Source organism: Chlamydotis macqueenii, chromosome 1 (genome assembly GCF_036417535.1).
Source record: "Chlamydotis macqueenii isolate bChlMac1 chromosome 1, bChlMac1.mat, whole genome shotgun sequence".
Classification (NCBI taxonomy): domain Eukaryota; kingdom Metazoa; phylum Chordata; class Aves; order Otidiformes; family Otididae; genus Chlamydotis; species Chlamydotis macqueenii.
This window is the reverse complement of record NC_141556.1, coordinates 71,943,451-71,959,870: the sequence shown is the minus strand read 5'-3', so window position 1 is coordinate 71,959,870 and position 16,420 is coordinate 71,943,451. Positions and strand designations below refer to the sequence as shown.

General features: G+C 42.1%; 1 protein-coding gene across 10 annotated transcripts in view; it reads right to left on the bottom strand.

The window, feature by feature from the left end:
• Window positions 1-13,497, bottom strand: part of PLEKHA5 (pleckstrin homology domain containing A5) — a 179,394-nt gene extending 165,897 nt beyond the window's left edge. For all 10 annotated transcript variants that reach the window (XM_086756255.1, XM_086756271.1, XM_086756234.1 and 7 more), the window contains exons 1-3: window positions 13,363-13,497; window positions 13,153-13,229; window positions 9,959-10,016 (exon numbers count right to left, since the gene is read on the bottom strand). In XM_086756255.1, the coding sequence (XP_086612381.1) occupies window positions 9,959-10,016; window positions 13,153-13,229; window positions 13,363-13,460 (233 nt within the window). In that variant the 5' untranslated portion in view covers window positions 13,461-13,497. The remainder of the gene's footprint in view (window positions 1-9,958; window positions 10,017-13,152; window positions 13,230-13,362) is intronic.
• Window positions 13,498-16,420: the final 2,923 nt, after the last annotated feature.

Here is a 16,420-nt window from a genome sequence, read left to right as displayed (position 1 = left end):
ATCCTAGAAAGAGGAATAAAGAACAATGTGTCCTGTATGTATGTATATCACCACTATGGGTGATAAGACCACCAAAAGGATATTCTTTCATTTAATTTTTATTTAAACAGAAGTCACTTTACCCATAACACAAAGTACCACTCACCCGATTCCAAAACTTCACCTTTTGTGCTGTTTACTCAGAACTGTGCAATGTACTCAGGTGGAAAATTATGCCAATTTAATGGGGTTTTTTTTGGTCAGTTTATCTGCTTCTAAGAACAACAACAAAAACTTTCCTTAAACCCTATTTGTGGCAAACACTGCAGAGAAAGTTTTAACCTAGGAAAGTTTTAAATTCAATTTCCCCATTTCATTTAGTAACTGAATCATCAGACAGACAAGAGCTGCAGAAAAAGAAATACAAGACTCAGTACAAAAGGAAATAAAAGTCAAACCACCTTTTCCAGCAGTGTTACCCCAATTTGCACTCTGCTTCCTTCTAGTCTCATCTCCACACTACTTCAAGGCAAGGTTTATTAAGAGGCCTTGCTGATGGCAATACTGTCAGTTTGTTTTTATCTGAGGTTGAGCAAAGGGAGGGACAGAAGCAGGAGACAGACTGGATGGCTGAGATTAGAGCACACTACTGTCTCAAGGTTCACCGGCCTGGTGTATAGTCTGTAGGTATGCTTGTGTAAAGAGATAAGAAACCGTAAGTCAATATTTTTTACTCCTATTGATGAGTGTATTTAGGCTCCCAAGCTCTTCAAATTCATTACAGAATAATTTTAATAACTACTTCCTGTCTGATCAAGGATAACTTCAGTGATCTACTCTTGTAAAACTCACAATATTAGAGATATTCTTAGGTGTTCAATTCAACGAAATAAAAATGTATTGGTTCAACCGTCAAATTCTTTTAACTCTGCAGATACAATAAAGAAGATGGATCAATTAGTAAAAGCTAAAACGTTACTCATTGCAAAAAAAAAAAAAAAATTAACATTTGTGTGCTTTAACAACTGAAAACATTACAGTGTTTCAGACCAGGTAAGCAACCCATACCCACATCAAGCACAAAACATAGAGATTGTACCATAAAAGAGACTTAAGATCAGAACAGATTATATGAATTTCTAATGAGGCTTAACTTGCATCATTGTTCTGACTAAAATTAATTATTAAAATAAACATTTGATGTTATGACACTTATCGCTCAAACATATATTTTGTCTGTAATTTTCTTTTTCAATCTTCTGTATCAAACTTTATCAAAGATTTCAACCAAGAAGTTTTAAGTTTATCTTGAGGATTTTATTTGTATATGGAAAAATACAAAGTAAAGTAGCCTTACAAAATGGTGTGGCCAAGATGTAAAAACAATGAATAAAAACAACAACAAAACACAAATACAAGTCTTAGCCAGCTTTACTCTCTCCAACAAAAAATCAAGTTATCCTTTTTGCCATTCAGTCAGATTAAAAGGTTTTTTTCTTCCCCATAGGTATTTGAGAGCACCATGTGCTTATTCTTGTTGTTTACATTTTATTTTGAAGTGAGACTTCTGTCCTTCTTGTAAAACCAAGTTCATTGAAAAACTTTAAAGATGATACGTCATCTGTTTTTACACATCCCAAAAGATATTCTCATAAATGGCAAATGTTAGACATTGATCAGCGGCTGCATAATTTGTAGGATTTAACACAAAAGTAGACAAACAAACCAAAATGACAGAATTTTGCTAGTGGCACGGCTCACAAAAAAAAAAAAGCATTAAAAGCTGTATTTCTGCAGTATTTATAAAATTTCAGTAGTCCTACTTACTCAATGAGTAGTAAAGAAGATACAACTTTCCATGAAATACCGGAGTTGAAAGATGGCATTCTAAATCATAACTTTCACCAGGTATTTTCCTTTCAAACACCTTTGTTTTCTAGGACCCCTCTTACCCAGTCTGACACACTGAAACATTTCCAAAATTGTTTAAGTATTTGTTTCTATTAATCATTATTTATAATATATTCTCAAAGAAGAAAAAAAAACAGGGAGCTAATTTTAAAGCATAGATTGCTTTGCAATATACCTTTCTTTAGAAAGAACTGCTCTCACTAAGTCACCAAGGAGAAAGTAATGAAAAACTAAGTTTCTGGAGCTTCCCGAATATGCAAGTGTTCTTTTAATTATTTAGATAAAGCTCTGAGACCATCACAGGCCACATAGGGATTCAAAATGCTGTCTAAAAATCTTTTTTTTCCACTTCACAGATTTCAAATGAGTACTCAACTCGAGTTTTATAGCTCTGGAGCAGAACGATGCAACTTCACAATCAACTGTTTAAGCAGATGTTTCTTTCCTACCCAGTACTGGGGAGCAGGAACATTTCCCAAAGAGTTTTATTGGAGTGCCTATGCTATCAAGTTCCCATCCCCAAACTTCTACTTCTGAAAGTGGCTACCGATGCAACTTCTTCCTCCTCAACATTGCTGTCACAGAACACCTTCCCTTCAAGCAAAAGCAAGAGAAAGCATAGCGAACAGAGAGAAACGGCTGTCTTCCACATTCAAAAGAAAGGTGAAGGAAGGAGAACAGAGAAGGGGGAAGTGTTTAAATTAAGGTATTTACTTACTGAAACACAGAAAAAAACCACACATACAGGCACCACGTTGGCAGAAATCCCAGCAGTCAGGGCTGTGGAGCCTTGCTTCCAGGCAGCATTTGCCTCAAGCTTCACAGGAGCTTTCTCCCTCTCTCACACGCATACAGACGTGTACTGAAGATGGCTCTGAACTGCCAACCAAAGTGTATCTCAGGTTTAATGAAAGTGTAATTCATTATAATAAGAGCCAGAGTAACATAAACATATGCAGGAAAAACAGGCTTCGTGCAGCACCACAACAGATGCTAGTTTTGATCCAGTACAACAAAACATTTGCAGACCACAGAAAAAAAAAGTGGGTGCAATTCCTTTAAAGTGGAACATAATGTGCACCAGGTAAATTTGGACCCCTAAAAGTGCTACCAAATAGTGGCTACAGCAAGTTCACAAGGTACCCGGCCTGCCAGTTCATGTGGTTTTGGAAGTGTCCCTCAGTTCCAGGGAATGCAGGCCATGGGTACAGAGACAAGCAAAATAAAAAGAACCTGTGCAACATACTGACACAACAGAAATACAAAATACTGGTATGGGCCCCAAAATAATCCTTAAAAGGCATATCAGTTACCTTTTTTTTTTTTTTTTTGCAAAGAGAGTTTGGGGGGAAAAAAATGCATCACTGATTTATAAATAATGCAGCAACCATCTACATAAAATTTATGATTGACCAGCATTTCCTCTGCTTTTTATCATCCTTCACACACTGTAGATACCAAAAATTAAACATCACAGAAGAATTAACTTCACTGGAATAACATATTTAAAGTATGTATTAGCTTTATCTGTTATTATTACTCAATCAGCAATTAAGACCAAAGTTAGGGAAGAAACATTACCACTTCAAAAACAAGGATCTAAAACTAGGCAATCATAGAATACTTGGGTATCACCTAGTCCAACCCCCCTGCAAGGAGCTGGGACATCTCCAACTAGATCAGGTAGTTCAAAGCCCCGTCCAACCTGGCCTTAAACGTTTCCAGGGATGGGGCATCCACCACCTCTCTGGGCAACCTGTGCCAGTGTTCCACTACCCTCAGTGTAAACAATTTTTTCCTAATATCTAATCTAAATCTACCTCCCTCTATTTTAAAACCATTACCCTTCGTCCTATCACAATAGGCCCTTCTAAAGAGCTTCTCCCCATCTTTCCTGTAGGCCCCCTTGAGGTACTGGAAGGCCACTATAAGGTCTCCCCAGAGCCTTCTCTTCTCCAGGCTGAACAGCCCCAACCCTTTCAGCCTGGCCCCATAGGAGAGGTGCTCCACCTCTGATCATCTTCGGGGCCTTTCTCTGGACCCTCTCCAACAGGTCCCTGTTCTTCTTATATCGGGGGCTCCAGAGCTGGACGCAGTACTCCAGGTGGTGTCTCACCAGAGCAGAGTTGAGGAGCAGAAGCACCTCCCTCAACCTGCTGGCTATGCTGCTTTTGATGCAGCCGAGGATGCGGTTGGCTTGCCGGGCTGCATTGCTGGCTTCCTAATTTGTTAACAAATATCAAAAAGCTTGAGCATCTTCAATGTCTTTCTCACAGATTTCAACATTTAATGTAACAACTTACATATAGATTTTTAAATATTTTTAAGTAATTATTCATTAATTCTTACAAGTGTTTAAAAACTTAGTAATGGTTTAAAAAAAAAAAAAAAAAACAACCCATCAGTAAGTTCCCTCATTGTTTCAAGTCTTAGTAAAACTAAAGCATCCAAGGTATTACCCAATTTAGAAACAAACCTCAGGAAACAGACAGCTCAAAATATCCACCACAGACGTCACAGTCAAAAAAAGACTTTGTAAGCACAGTAATTCCTAATGTTCACATTTGATATTCTACTTGCCAGGCTAACTTTGGAACAGGTTCATAAGCCAGGGGTAACAGGCCCTGCCAGACCTGCACACGAGTCAGACAACATGTCTTTGCAGGGTGAACTTTTGCCACCCTTCCCTCTGAGAGAAATTCCATCAAGTTTGCTCCTAGGAAATCAGCTCCCACTCCAACTCCTTCTACTGATTTTCCACTGCCACCGCTCCTTTCAGCCTTGTTTAGCCTCCACTCCTCCCCTTCTGCAACTACTCCCACCCGCTTAGCCTTCTCCTTCAGTACATCACTTCCACCCTCTTCCTTCCATATCCACCCCATAAGCTGGTTTTTGGATGCAGTCCCACCTCTCCTCCTTTGACTCGCACTCGTTTCTTCCTGTGTCTAGAATCCTTCCACCTCCACACCCAGCTTCAGCATTGCAGTATTTTCAGTTCTTGAAATATCTCAGTGGAATAAAGAAGTAAATGTTAAGATAGATAAGAAATTTGCAGGCATTCCTAAAAAATTCTCTTTTCTGAACAACTTTGCTCACTACAAAGGTAAAAGGCACAGGTCAGTTTGTTGTAATGTTACAACCCAGTTCACACACCTCACTATATGCCATTACTTGACCTAGAGGTCTTACCACGTAACAATGAACCGAATGAACGTCAAGAATAAACCTCAGTCTTTCCTTATTTTTAGCAAAATAAAGGCTAGAGGTAACAAGAAAAGAACTAAATTTCTGGGAAGAATGCTGTGATTCTTACTTTGGAGGAAAACAGTCTGATCTGTTCTTATTTTTTTCAAATTCCATCTTCCCTTTCAAGAAATGGCTTCTCTGCAAACATGACTAGCTGTTCTTTGATTTTTCTGGAGAAAGTCTCAGCTGAACGGGAGATGATCTTTAGCATGCACATAAAAGACAAAGGTTCAAACAAAAGCTGAATTCTCAATGAGCACAGGTTTATTTTAGTAAACAACAGAAACTCAAGGCTGAAAAAGATCTTATCCCTTTTAATAACTTCGTAATTTTTTCTTACCTTCCCAATTTTCAAGCTACATGCCTACAATAAGCAAACCTGCATTGATAAAAAGTCTCTATAAAAGCATACAAAACCTCTATTTGACGCAACAGTGAGCTTACCTCAGCTTTGGCCTGGGTTTGCCAATGCCTTGCTTCAGCAAGCAATAGGCAAAAATTGTTCTGATAAATACAGAAAAAGGTAAACTTCAACACAAAACCCTAAAATTAAAACTTTAACCTTCTTCATTCTTAAAGTTCTTAAGAACTTTTTCAGTCAGCTTTTACACTGCCCTAAAAGTATTGGTCCTACAGTAGAGTTAAGAAATGCTAAATTCAAACACCCAAACAGCTTATTTGAGAGTACTTCTGTAGAAGCCAAACTAGGTAGGCTGATGCAAAATTCCTCTAATATTTTTAAAACAATTTTATTTGCTAAATTTATAACCTGAATAATATAAACATGTTAAAAAAATAAAAAAAAAACCCCTAACATATGTTCAGAACTGCTGAAATGAAAAAGGAAAAGAAGCAAGAAAAATAATCAAATGGCTCAGTTTAGACAGTCAGGTGGTTTTAACCAGCAATAAGCGTTTCTTAAACACATGCATATGAAAAAATACACATACACGTACACATACACAAGGAGAAAGACACATTTACATAATTTTGTAGCACTCAAAACCAGTACCTTGGTGCCTAATGATTAGACATCACAAGGCACTAAAAACATCAAGTTGAAAATTCTCATTGATCTTAACAGGTAAGTAGTCTGAAGCCTGTAACCAGGTATGACTTCTCTATTGACAAGTATCATATTGGGATTGTCACATGGGACTATTTCCTTATGCACTTATAAATAATGTAAGTAATTTAGGCTTCCCATACTACTATCCAGCTTAAATTTGTTTTGTGGATAAAGCTCTTAACTTTTCAGAACTCAATGAGTGCTCAATACACTAAGCATAAATAACTACTCCAGTGAAGTATCTGAAGCAGAACAACAACAACAAAAAAAAATCTCAGATTTTTCAGCATGCTGTGCCATAATCTCCAAACTGAGAAGTTCTCCCATATCTGGTTTTACTTCATAATACAGAAGATTCACTAGTTAACTTATCAGAAAGTAATTATTAAAGGCTATATTTGAATGTGTTGATCTTATAGTCATACAGCCCTATACTCCAGATAAAAGTTTGGTTATCATATAAACAAAGATAACACCCAAACTAAGCATTATTTCAGAAAAGTTTACTGGTAGACTTCCCATCAATTGATGAGGAAGGGCTATCTGTGCACATTTCTAACATCAAGTAAACAAAACCAGACTGTCTCACTCCCAAAGAGACAAAACACTTTAACAATGTAACCACATCTCATGAGAAAATATACAATCTATTACAGCATTGCGTTATTTTTTTTACCCCAAATAACAAACGCTATTTTTGGTGATTTGCATTTACAAGGGATGGGGAGGATGCAGGAAGAGGATTCTGTCATTACCAAGTAGAAGAGTTGTTGTACTAACCAAAAAACTGCAAAAAAAATATATGAAAGTCCTAGCTAGCATCAACTTACTAGTACAACCCTATACAAAACCAAAACGACCTTATGCAATGGAAACATCTCCATATCTAGCCCTGTTTCAGAATACATTTCCTTTTCAGAGCCAGAACAAACTCAATGTCATGAAAAAGAAAAGTGTGTAAAGTAGTCACCATTTGATATTTACTTATTCTGAAAAAGAATGCACACATCCTAAGAAAAGTACAGTGTCCTTTAAAAATAATCACATTTCAATGCAGTCTGTATCCTGAGTCATTTGATTGAAATGCCAGTCCAAGGAATGTTAAGATTTAGCTGACGATTGTCTCCTCGACATTATCCCAATTTGATTATACAGTGTTTACTACATCAAAGCCAGAAAAAGCACAGTAATAGATTCAGCGACACACCCACTTGGAACAGTGAAGACCTATTATTAAAGAACCATAAGAATAATTTTCAAAAGGTTTTTATTTTCAAACACAGTCTAGCATCAGATCTTACCATAAAGCAAGGTTGTTAAATACTTTTTATTCAACCCACATATTTGAAGCTGTGCCTCAGAAGCTAGGTGAAATTGGTTATGTGACCAGGAAACTTGACTGTCCTTGTTGTCTAACTCTCTGATTGGACACATTACAGAAACCCAACAGCCAAGTTTCACATGGCTGAATGCATCAATAGACTGTATTAACATTCATTCTCTTGTAACTTTGTAACTCACACTGGAACATAAAAAAAACCCCTATGTCTTTCAGACCTGACCACGAACAAGTTTTCCACATTTCCACATTTTTAGTTTTAACATAGTTTTATTATGTTGTAGTCAACATAATAAACATTAACATTTCGCAAATTGGTACACTCAAATGACGAGGCCTCAGTTAAAATCCACATGTGGAGGGCGCCCGTATAGCACAAGGTCACAACAACCTGCGCTGTTTCCCACTCGTGTGGGAGCACCACCATAGTTTAGATTCAGACAACTAGAATTATTATAATCAACACATCATCCAGAGTTACACTGCCTGGATATAAGATAGTGATTATAATGTTGTCACCCTGTCTGTGTTAGCTCTCACATCTTCTCTAGCACCAGTAGGGCTGAATGCTAGACAGCTCTAAGAGGAGAAGCTATCATTGGGCAGAAGTTTAAATTCAGCCTGAGAGGCTATGGAACAAACACATATTTAACTAAGGATGCCAAACCAGTCATACCATGTGAACCTTTCAGCAGACTTGACAGCACCATCCCCTCCTGTCCTCCTACATCTATCAAATCACAGAGAAGTGTTGTTTGTGCAACATGTTTGCAAAGATGCAGCACAACTTTTAAATATAAACAGAGTTATTTGGTGTTGGCTATCAGCAAAACAATCAGCTTAATGTACATCCTAACAGTTATGATAACACCTTGAACGTAAGATCTTATAAGGACAAGAGTACACAAACAACCTACCACTTGGTAACTTTGTGCATAAGTGCATCAGTCACTCTACAATAGCTGTCCACACATTTTTTATTCCAAGAAAACTAAGGTTGCTATTTTCCAGTTACAGCAGCTAACACATTGTTCATAGGTTTATTCTATGAGAACAAGTTCCATCTGAAAGTCTAGAAGAATTTCTTTTCATATTATATACACACACAAACCCAGCTTTCTTTAATTTTCACTCCTCTTCATTTAATAATCTGAACAGAACATCAGAGGCAAACCCCCTAGTACATTCCTGTTCTCAGTTTGGTGCAGTTCTTGTCAGTTGCTATACAACACTAGTGTAATGTAAGTTACAAGAAGGCAGAATAGAAAAGTAGAGCAAATATGTCACCTATTAACAAGAAGACACCTAGAGAGCCTGACACCAGTTCTGACCAGATATCTGGAGCATTATCCTTCAGTTTATTTTTTTAAATTTTGTTCAGGATCAAGCCCAACACATTCCTCTACAAAATAAACCATGCAACACATACGTAACACCCATCTCACAACATCTACAACACAGCTTACACAGAGCAGCTACCTTTTGCTCAACACCAAGATACAGAAAAACCTGCCTGCAGCCTATAACCGCTATGACTATTAGTAACCTTCACTCATACAAGTTATCCCACTGATAACGTTATTCATTTAAGGATGGCAAACCAAACATATAACCTAGGGAGTAAAAACTCCTGAATGAATTAAGAAAAGCCTGCAGATTGTTAAAGACCAGAAAAAGCAGCATATTAAGTGGACAAATACACACAGGTGCCACATTTTCCAGATAAGGATGGTCTGACTATCTGGAGAGGAAAAGCTTTTAAGTTTGTATGGATCTGATCAACACGACCTCTGGACTTCTACCTAAGAGCTCTATTTCCATGCCTTTCCTTCAAAAAGACAATGCAGCAAGTCTACCACAGTGGACACACTCCTCAAAACATACTAAATCCCGAATAAATAAATTAAAAAAAAAAAAAAAAAATCAATGCAGAAACAGGAGGTTTGCAAAGAAAACAAACACATCAAACCTTCAGAGTGGCTTTAAACAATGTAATTACTAGAGAATAGGGCTGAATCAAGACTCTTCTCCCAGTGACAGAGTAAGATCTTGCCTTTCCGAAAGCATTTATGGCACGACAGTGTACACACACAAGTGTCAAACAAACTCAAGGCATTCTTGACTTGCAAGGACATGTGTTTCTAGATGGTTATACTCATATCAGAAATTTCATTTGAATCTCAATCCTTAAACAGCTTTTATTTAAAACTATTAACACAAAAACTCAAGAAATTGTTTCAGCTGCGCAGAATTCAGAAAACAAAGGACTACACACACTATGACAAGCTTGAACACTCCTTTTAGATTCATAGCATAACATTTAAATTCAGTTTGGAATATCTTCAAGATTCCAGCAACATTTAGACCAATTAATTGAAAATTATAGTATTGTGACAGATAAACATTCAACTTACTTTACATAATATCTTGCACCTTCAAAAGTATAAGCTTCCTCCCAACCTGTGGGTAAGTCTGGAAAACAAGTAGCAAAACATTCCAATTAACTTTTGAAATCATGCTAGCCATACTGGTCTACTCCCTAAAACTAAGGTAGTTAAAATATTGTGTGTCTGGTTCCACATATCGAAAGCTTTAGTCCTATAAACAAATATTTTAGAATTGACTCACAATACTGTCTCAGTTTAAATTCTGTAATCCAAGAGGAGCTACATCCATGAAAATCTGATTTGGATTTCTCATTCTCAAATAATAACAATAAGAGTTTAAGTGTGCCCTTATTTAACAACATTCCTTCCTTTGACCAGTAACTAGAACTCACGGTCATTGCCAGATCTTTCTGCCTTGAACTTCAGTAGCATCAAATTACCTGACAGGCAGAGATCTCAACAAAAATCAATCTACTGAGTTCGCGTTACATGCAAGTCACAAGCATCTTAACAGGCATGATATCAACCACACCAGAGCATTAGCATTGTATTAGCATAATTCCATCACTGTTGTGACTAACAAGTGTTCCTGCAGTGTTTACAAACTCTATTCAATTTTACATGAAAATAATTTTCAACGTAAATCTAGTGGAGGAAGTGGGCATATCTTTTCCTTCTGTTATCACTCTTAAGAGTCAGAAGCCTGCATAAAAAAAAAAAACAAAAAAAACAAAAAATGGTCAGTTTTCTTCAAGTAACTGCTTCCTAATGTAATGGAAGCTCTGAAGATGCTGGGCCCCTCCATGCAACTCTAGATACTTTACTACCCTGAGAAGTTTGCCCAGTTAATAAAAACAATAATTGATAATAGGACTTGCTCATTAAATCATAAAAGCAAGAATGCATTTCCTAATTAAAAAAAAATGTATTCAGTCTGGGTCATGTGATTGAATTCCCCACCCCCGTGGCCCCCGACACCCCCTCAGTTTACTTATTTGCTCTGGCTGGCTTTTTTTTCTTCACTCCTGTCTTCTCTAGAACAAAAATCAAGGTGTCTTTCTACAACAGCACAGGGCAAAGTACAGCATACAGGAAGTCTCTCTAGCAGAAGTATTTACAGCTGCTATAAGAACTTTGAGGAAAAAAAAAAAACCAAAAACCAAAACAAAACAAAAAACCCCACCACCTTTCCAGTGCTGAATATCCCACGGAATAAAAAGCACTTCAGTTCATAATGGAGGACAAAGCTTTCCTCATCATCTAGTAAATAACCCACAGTACTGATACCTGTGTAATTTTCATGGCATCAATACTATGTAATAAGAAACTTCTTAATAATGTAGTCTTCCAAAAGAAGTGTTATTTCCTTAAATTTTTTTTCTTAGGAGAAGATATATTTTGAACGTGTTTTGACTAAGTTCCAAAACAATGGTCAGGGCAAAACAAGACAGAAAACCCAGAATTAATCTGTTTGATAACATCTATGTAGGGAGAGATTTATTAACATACACATGAATGAGGAAAACTACAGAAACAGGTGTTTTGCAGATACTTCATCTGATTGGCAAATCATGGCCACTATATCCAAGGTCATGCCTCACTCTTGTGTTTACAAACAAGTTTAATTTACCTGACAATAACTCTCTTACATTACATACAATACTCCAGACACTCAAAAGCAAACTGCATTTCCTTCTGCAGGCATTTGATGGCAGAAAAAAAATGAGACACTTAGAAAATTCCTGGGAAATCACCATCAGTCAACAGAGACACGGGTTATAGTTAAAAAAAAAAAACAAAAACAATTAATACTCAGCTAATATTAGTATCCAACAAGCGAAGCACTTCACATACATCTGCCCCATGCATATTACTGTAGATGAAGGCTCCTTTCTCAATTAATCTGAGTACTGAAAGCAGGGAAAAGAGGAGCCTGATAGCAATCAGCGGTTCCATTTCCCGGCATTAAATGACTTCTTACAAGCAACAGCCCTTCATTGCAGATCAAACCGCAGAGTTCTAATAGCCAGAAACCTGTGCTTTTTAAACTATTCCCAACTCAACAATAAGAAAAAAAGGCTGCCCACAGTCTTCTAAAAGGCTGCTTCTGATTTCTTAATGCCTAAGTATTAACCAAACATAAAAAGCAAATAATCCAATATAGCCCAATCCACTTGCAGATTTTCCTGCGATTATCCGAGTGATTACATACATAGAAACAACTGCACTTATTACTACACTCCACCACCTCCCAGTGGCATATGTAGCCTGTGTGCAATTCCAGCAGCCAGAGTTTGGCTCCGGGTCTCCAGAGTGTGTGCTGTAAATCCTCCTCCTCCAGCACCTCCTGCTGCTACTTCTCCAGAGTGGAACGAACAGCAGTAGCAAAGGAGACCGATTCCACCCTCCTCCCTCAAGTTATTCCTAACGTTTCAGTCTCTTTTTCCTCCCACCTATTCCACCTCTCTCAGTCACTTAGAAACCACCCACACTCTCAGCCTAGATGGAAGTGAAGGGAGGAAAAGGGTTTCTAGGTGAATACGTTTAGTGGAATCAGCCTCTGCATTTCCAGTGTACCTATCGTGGTCATATCTAGGTACCGCTGGAAACAGAAATAAGACCAGCGGTTTAACACTCAACTGAGAGAGGATGCTACGCAGGTGTATAACCTGGGTAGCCCGTAAAGAAGCATGAGAGGAATATGGGGGTCTAAAGGTAGGTGTACGATATCGTAGGGGGGACACAAGACACCAGAAAGAAAGCAAAGAGAGGGAAATGACACAGACACGGAGGGAAAACACGGGTGGCAAAGGAAAGCGCTTTATGAAGAAGATGAGAAGCACACTGACGGCAAGCCGGACACGCCAGGCTGCACTGTAATGTCACTCTTGCTCGACCGGGGGACAAACAACTGCGAGAAGTGAGGGGAGCGGGGAAAGCACGGGACGAGGAGTTGTCTCGGGTGGCTGCGGCGGCACCAAGGTGGCTGCCAGCGCCGGGCGGCGCGGGGACAACGGGCGAAGCCGGAGGCGCTGCCCGAGCCCGCGGCGGGGGAAGGAAAGGGGGCTGGGGCGGGCAGGGGGCGGCCCCGGGAGACGCGGGCTCGGCCAGACCCCGCGGAGCGGGGACGGGGAGGGGGAGGAGGGCGGCACTCGGCGGGCGGGGGCGGCCGTGGCGGAGAAGGGCCGGGGGCCCCGGCCACCCCCGGGCGGGGCTCCTACCTGCGCTGCGGCGGTGCCCGGTGATCACGGCCTCTCCGGTGAGCGGGTGTAGCCAGGTCGTGCTCTTCGCCTCCTCGCTGCGGGGACGGACACACAGACCGAGTCAGGCAGGCGCAACCCCGCCACCGCCTGCCGCCTTCCCCCCCGCCCTCCCCTGCCGGCCCCCTGCTCGCCCAGCCCCGCTCCCCTCCTCGCCGGCCCCCTGCTCACTTGATGAAGAAGACGCGGCCGCCCTGGCTGATCCCGTAACTCCAGCTGCCGGGCAGCGCCCGCAGCCGCTCCGCGCTCAGCTCCGCCGGGGCCGCCATGGCCGAGCCGCTGCCGCTACCAGCGCAGCCGGGGAGAGCCGAGGGGAGCAGGGAAGGGGCGGGGGGGGGCGCGGGGGGGGCGGCGCGGGCACGAGCGAGCGAGCGCGTCCCCGCCGCCGCCAACACCTTGGGGAGGGGGAGGGCACAGCGCGAGGGGGATGGGGGGGAGGGGGCAGCAGCACGGCCCGCCCCGCCCCGCCCCGCCCCGTGCGGGCCCGCCCCTCCCGCCGCGGGGGCACGCGCGGCGCCCTGGCTGGCTGCCCGGCGGGAGCGCGCCGCCTGCCCCCGCCACGGCCGTTGGGGCGGGGCGGGGCAGGGAGCGGCGGGGGCGGGCAGTGGGTTCCGGCGGGAGGGAGGCCGGGCAGGGGCGGGGCCCGCGCTCGGGCAGGGGGGTGCGCGGGCTGGTGTCGCACCCCGGCCGGAGCGGGACCGCGGGCGAACTCGGCCATGGCGGGGGTGGCGTGGGGGGAGAGGAGTGCTCGAGCGGCGGTGGGGGCTGCCCCGTAGGGCGGGCTGCCGGCGGGGCCTGGGTGTGCGCAGACCCCGGCTGGCAACGGTCGTGCGTGGGGAGAGGGCCTCGCCCGGACGGGGCGGGCACAGTCCGGTTACGGCCCGAGGGGCGCGGGGGCTGAGGCGGGCCCGTGTCGCAGATGCAGGGCTGAGCCGAGCACCGGGCGTTTCTGCTCGGCGGGGGATGAGTCGGGGCGGGGGGTTGGGGGTGCGGTTTCTCAGCTGGCCAGGGGCTTCGCCCCCCCCCCCCCCCCCCCCAGCTGCTGGCATACACCCCACATCCCGGCCGTGTAAACTGGCGAATGTCAGGCACCACCTCTGGTAACCTCGCACCGGGTCTCTAAAGACACGCGTTCCGACAGGAAATTAAAACTTCTGTCGGATTTCCTCCAGGGGTGTATATGGCTCTTCTCATACCCTCAACTTCAAGCTTTTAAAAAAAATTCCTTACGTAAACCTATAGACTTCAGATGCAAGAGTAGAGAGGTGCTGTATTTTTCCTTCATGTAAACAACCCTGCCTGAACTGTGTGCCTGTCCTCCAGAAGGGAGGGAGTTTATGGCATGCGTCCATGTTTTCCCTGTTTAGGGACGTGGTAGTAACTCAGGCAAAATCTGTGTCTGCAAAAATGAAAGAGTGTGTGTGTGCACTTCTATTCACACGAATAGTCTGATTGCGTGTGCATTTATACATAGCTATGCACACCTTTGATTTAAGCTATATGTGACATTAAATTACTAAAACTGTTGTGGCTGTGATATTTCTGAGAGAAACTTGCCTTAAAAAAACACTTTCTGAATGAGGAGTAAAGCTGGGAAGTCTGATGGTATTCCTGTGTCCACAAAAACCTTTGAAATTCACAGCTGACACTCTTCTGTGTAGCAGCTTTGTCCTCTCTCCCATTCTCCCATTCAACACAAGTTGCTGTGTGGTTTGGTCCCCAGCACACCATGTGGTCAAAGCCTCAAGACCTACTTGCCCCACAGAAGATATTCCAGATGTGAAGAGCAGTGAACGAGTGGGCAGATCTTAAGTTAACTTTAAGTAACTGAATGTAAGGCAAGTATTCCTCTCTGTCCAACAATAGCCTTCATTACCACTCACTGCTGACAACATCTGAGATTTGTAGTCTACCAGAAAATAGATATGCTGGAGAAAACACAAGTTACTGTATAAACAGTTCCCTTCCCTCCTAAGGGCAAGAGCCCTTGGATAATGAGTTAAAGTGAATAATGACTCTTCCTCTGAAGGGCTGTGGAAAGCTGCCTGGCAACAGCATGGGGGAAATCACATCTGTTTTGGGCTCCTGAGGTGGTAGTGGCCATGTCTTGATACTTCCTCATGCAGCCTATCTCAAACAGAGAGCAAGTGCTCTTGATCTCCAGAACACTGGATACTTTCCACCATGCAGAATCGATTTTCTTCTCTAGCAGAGGAGGACATGCAGCATGGCTAGACTTGCGTTGGCCCAGATCCATATATTAGGTCTTTAGGTGCATAAATGCTGCCTAATCTCAGCACGTGCTTTGCCAAATGCCTTCCTTAGGTAACTAAATTTTGCCAGTACTTTGCCTTGCAGCCTTCTTTCTGCTTTGCACATGTTTAGAATTGCTGCCGTCTTGGTAAAACCAAGAGCGTGGTACCTAAAATATGTCAGCGCCTGGCTGAATTCTCAGGCAAGACATTTCTCCTAGTGCCGCAGAGGCCTGATAAATTGGCCACATTCAGGCCACACCTAAGGAGGACTTACAAGATTAGTTTCTGTATAACTCACAGCAAACAGGTTGGCGGCAGAGTCACCGCCACAAACACCGCAGAAAACCTCTCCAGCCTGAAGGATGAAGGGCATTTAAAACCATGTCACTCGCTTTCCCAGGAGGATGCTTTTGCTCCAAGCTGTAAGCTATTCTGGCGCTGAGACTATCCTATGAGTATAATGAAGGCACTCCTCCTCCCCCTTTGAAGTCACATTACTTTGCAAATATAATTATTGGGCTATAGGGTGGTGACATGACTTGCTGGTCTCATGAATAGGAAGCTCATCCAGGGAGTGATGGAAGATCTTGGTTCTAGTCCACTGTTCAGGCACTCTTATGAATTTTATGTTAAACAGTCATCAAATAAAATCCAATGTTAGTTCTGGAACACATGGAAAGCACATTATGATTGCATTTACGAGAACTAATCCTGCAAGATGCCATGCACTGTGAACTCGCGGTGATTTCTGGAAGCCCAGAGTTTTACCATTTTGTGGAACAGAGCTCATGAACTCCGAAGAGTATGCGGGAAACCACACCTGCAACATTCGAGCAGGCTGGGGCTGGCAGTTTTTTCTTTCTGAAGACTGCTGTTGGTTCCATAGTTAAAACTTTTGCTTCAAAGGTAGTCTAAAAATTTGATAAAATCAAATCATACATCGAGCTTTCACAAAATTCAGTAAGATTACATTT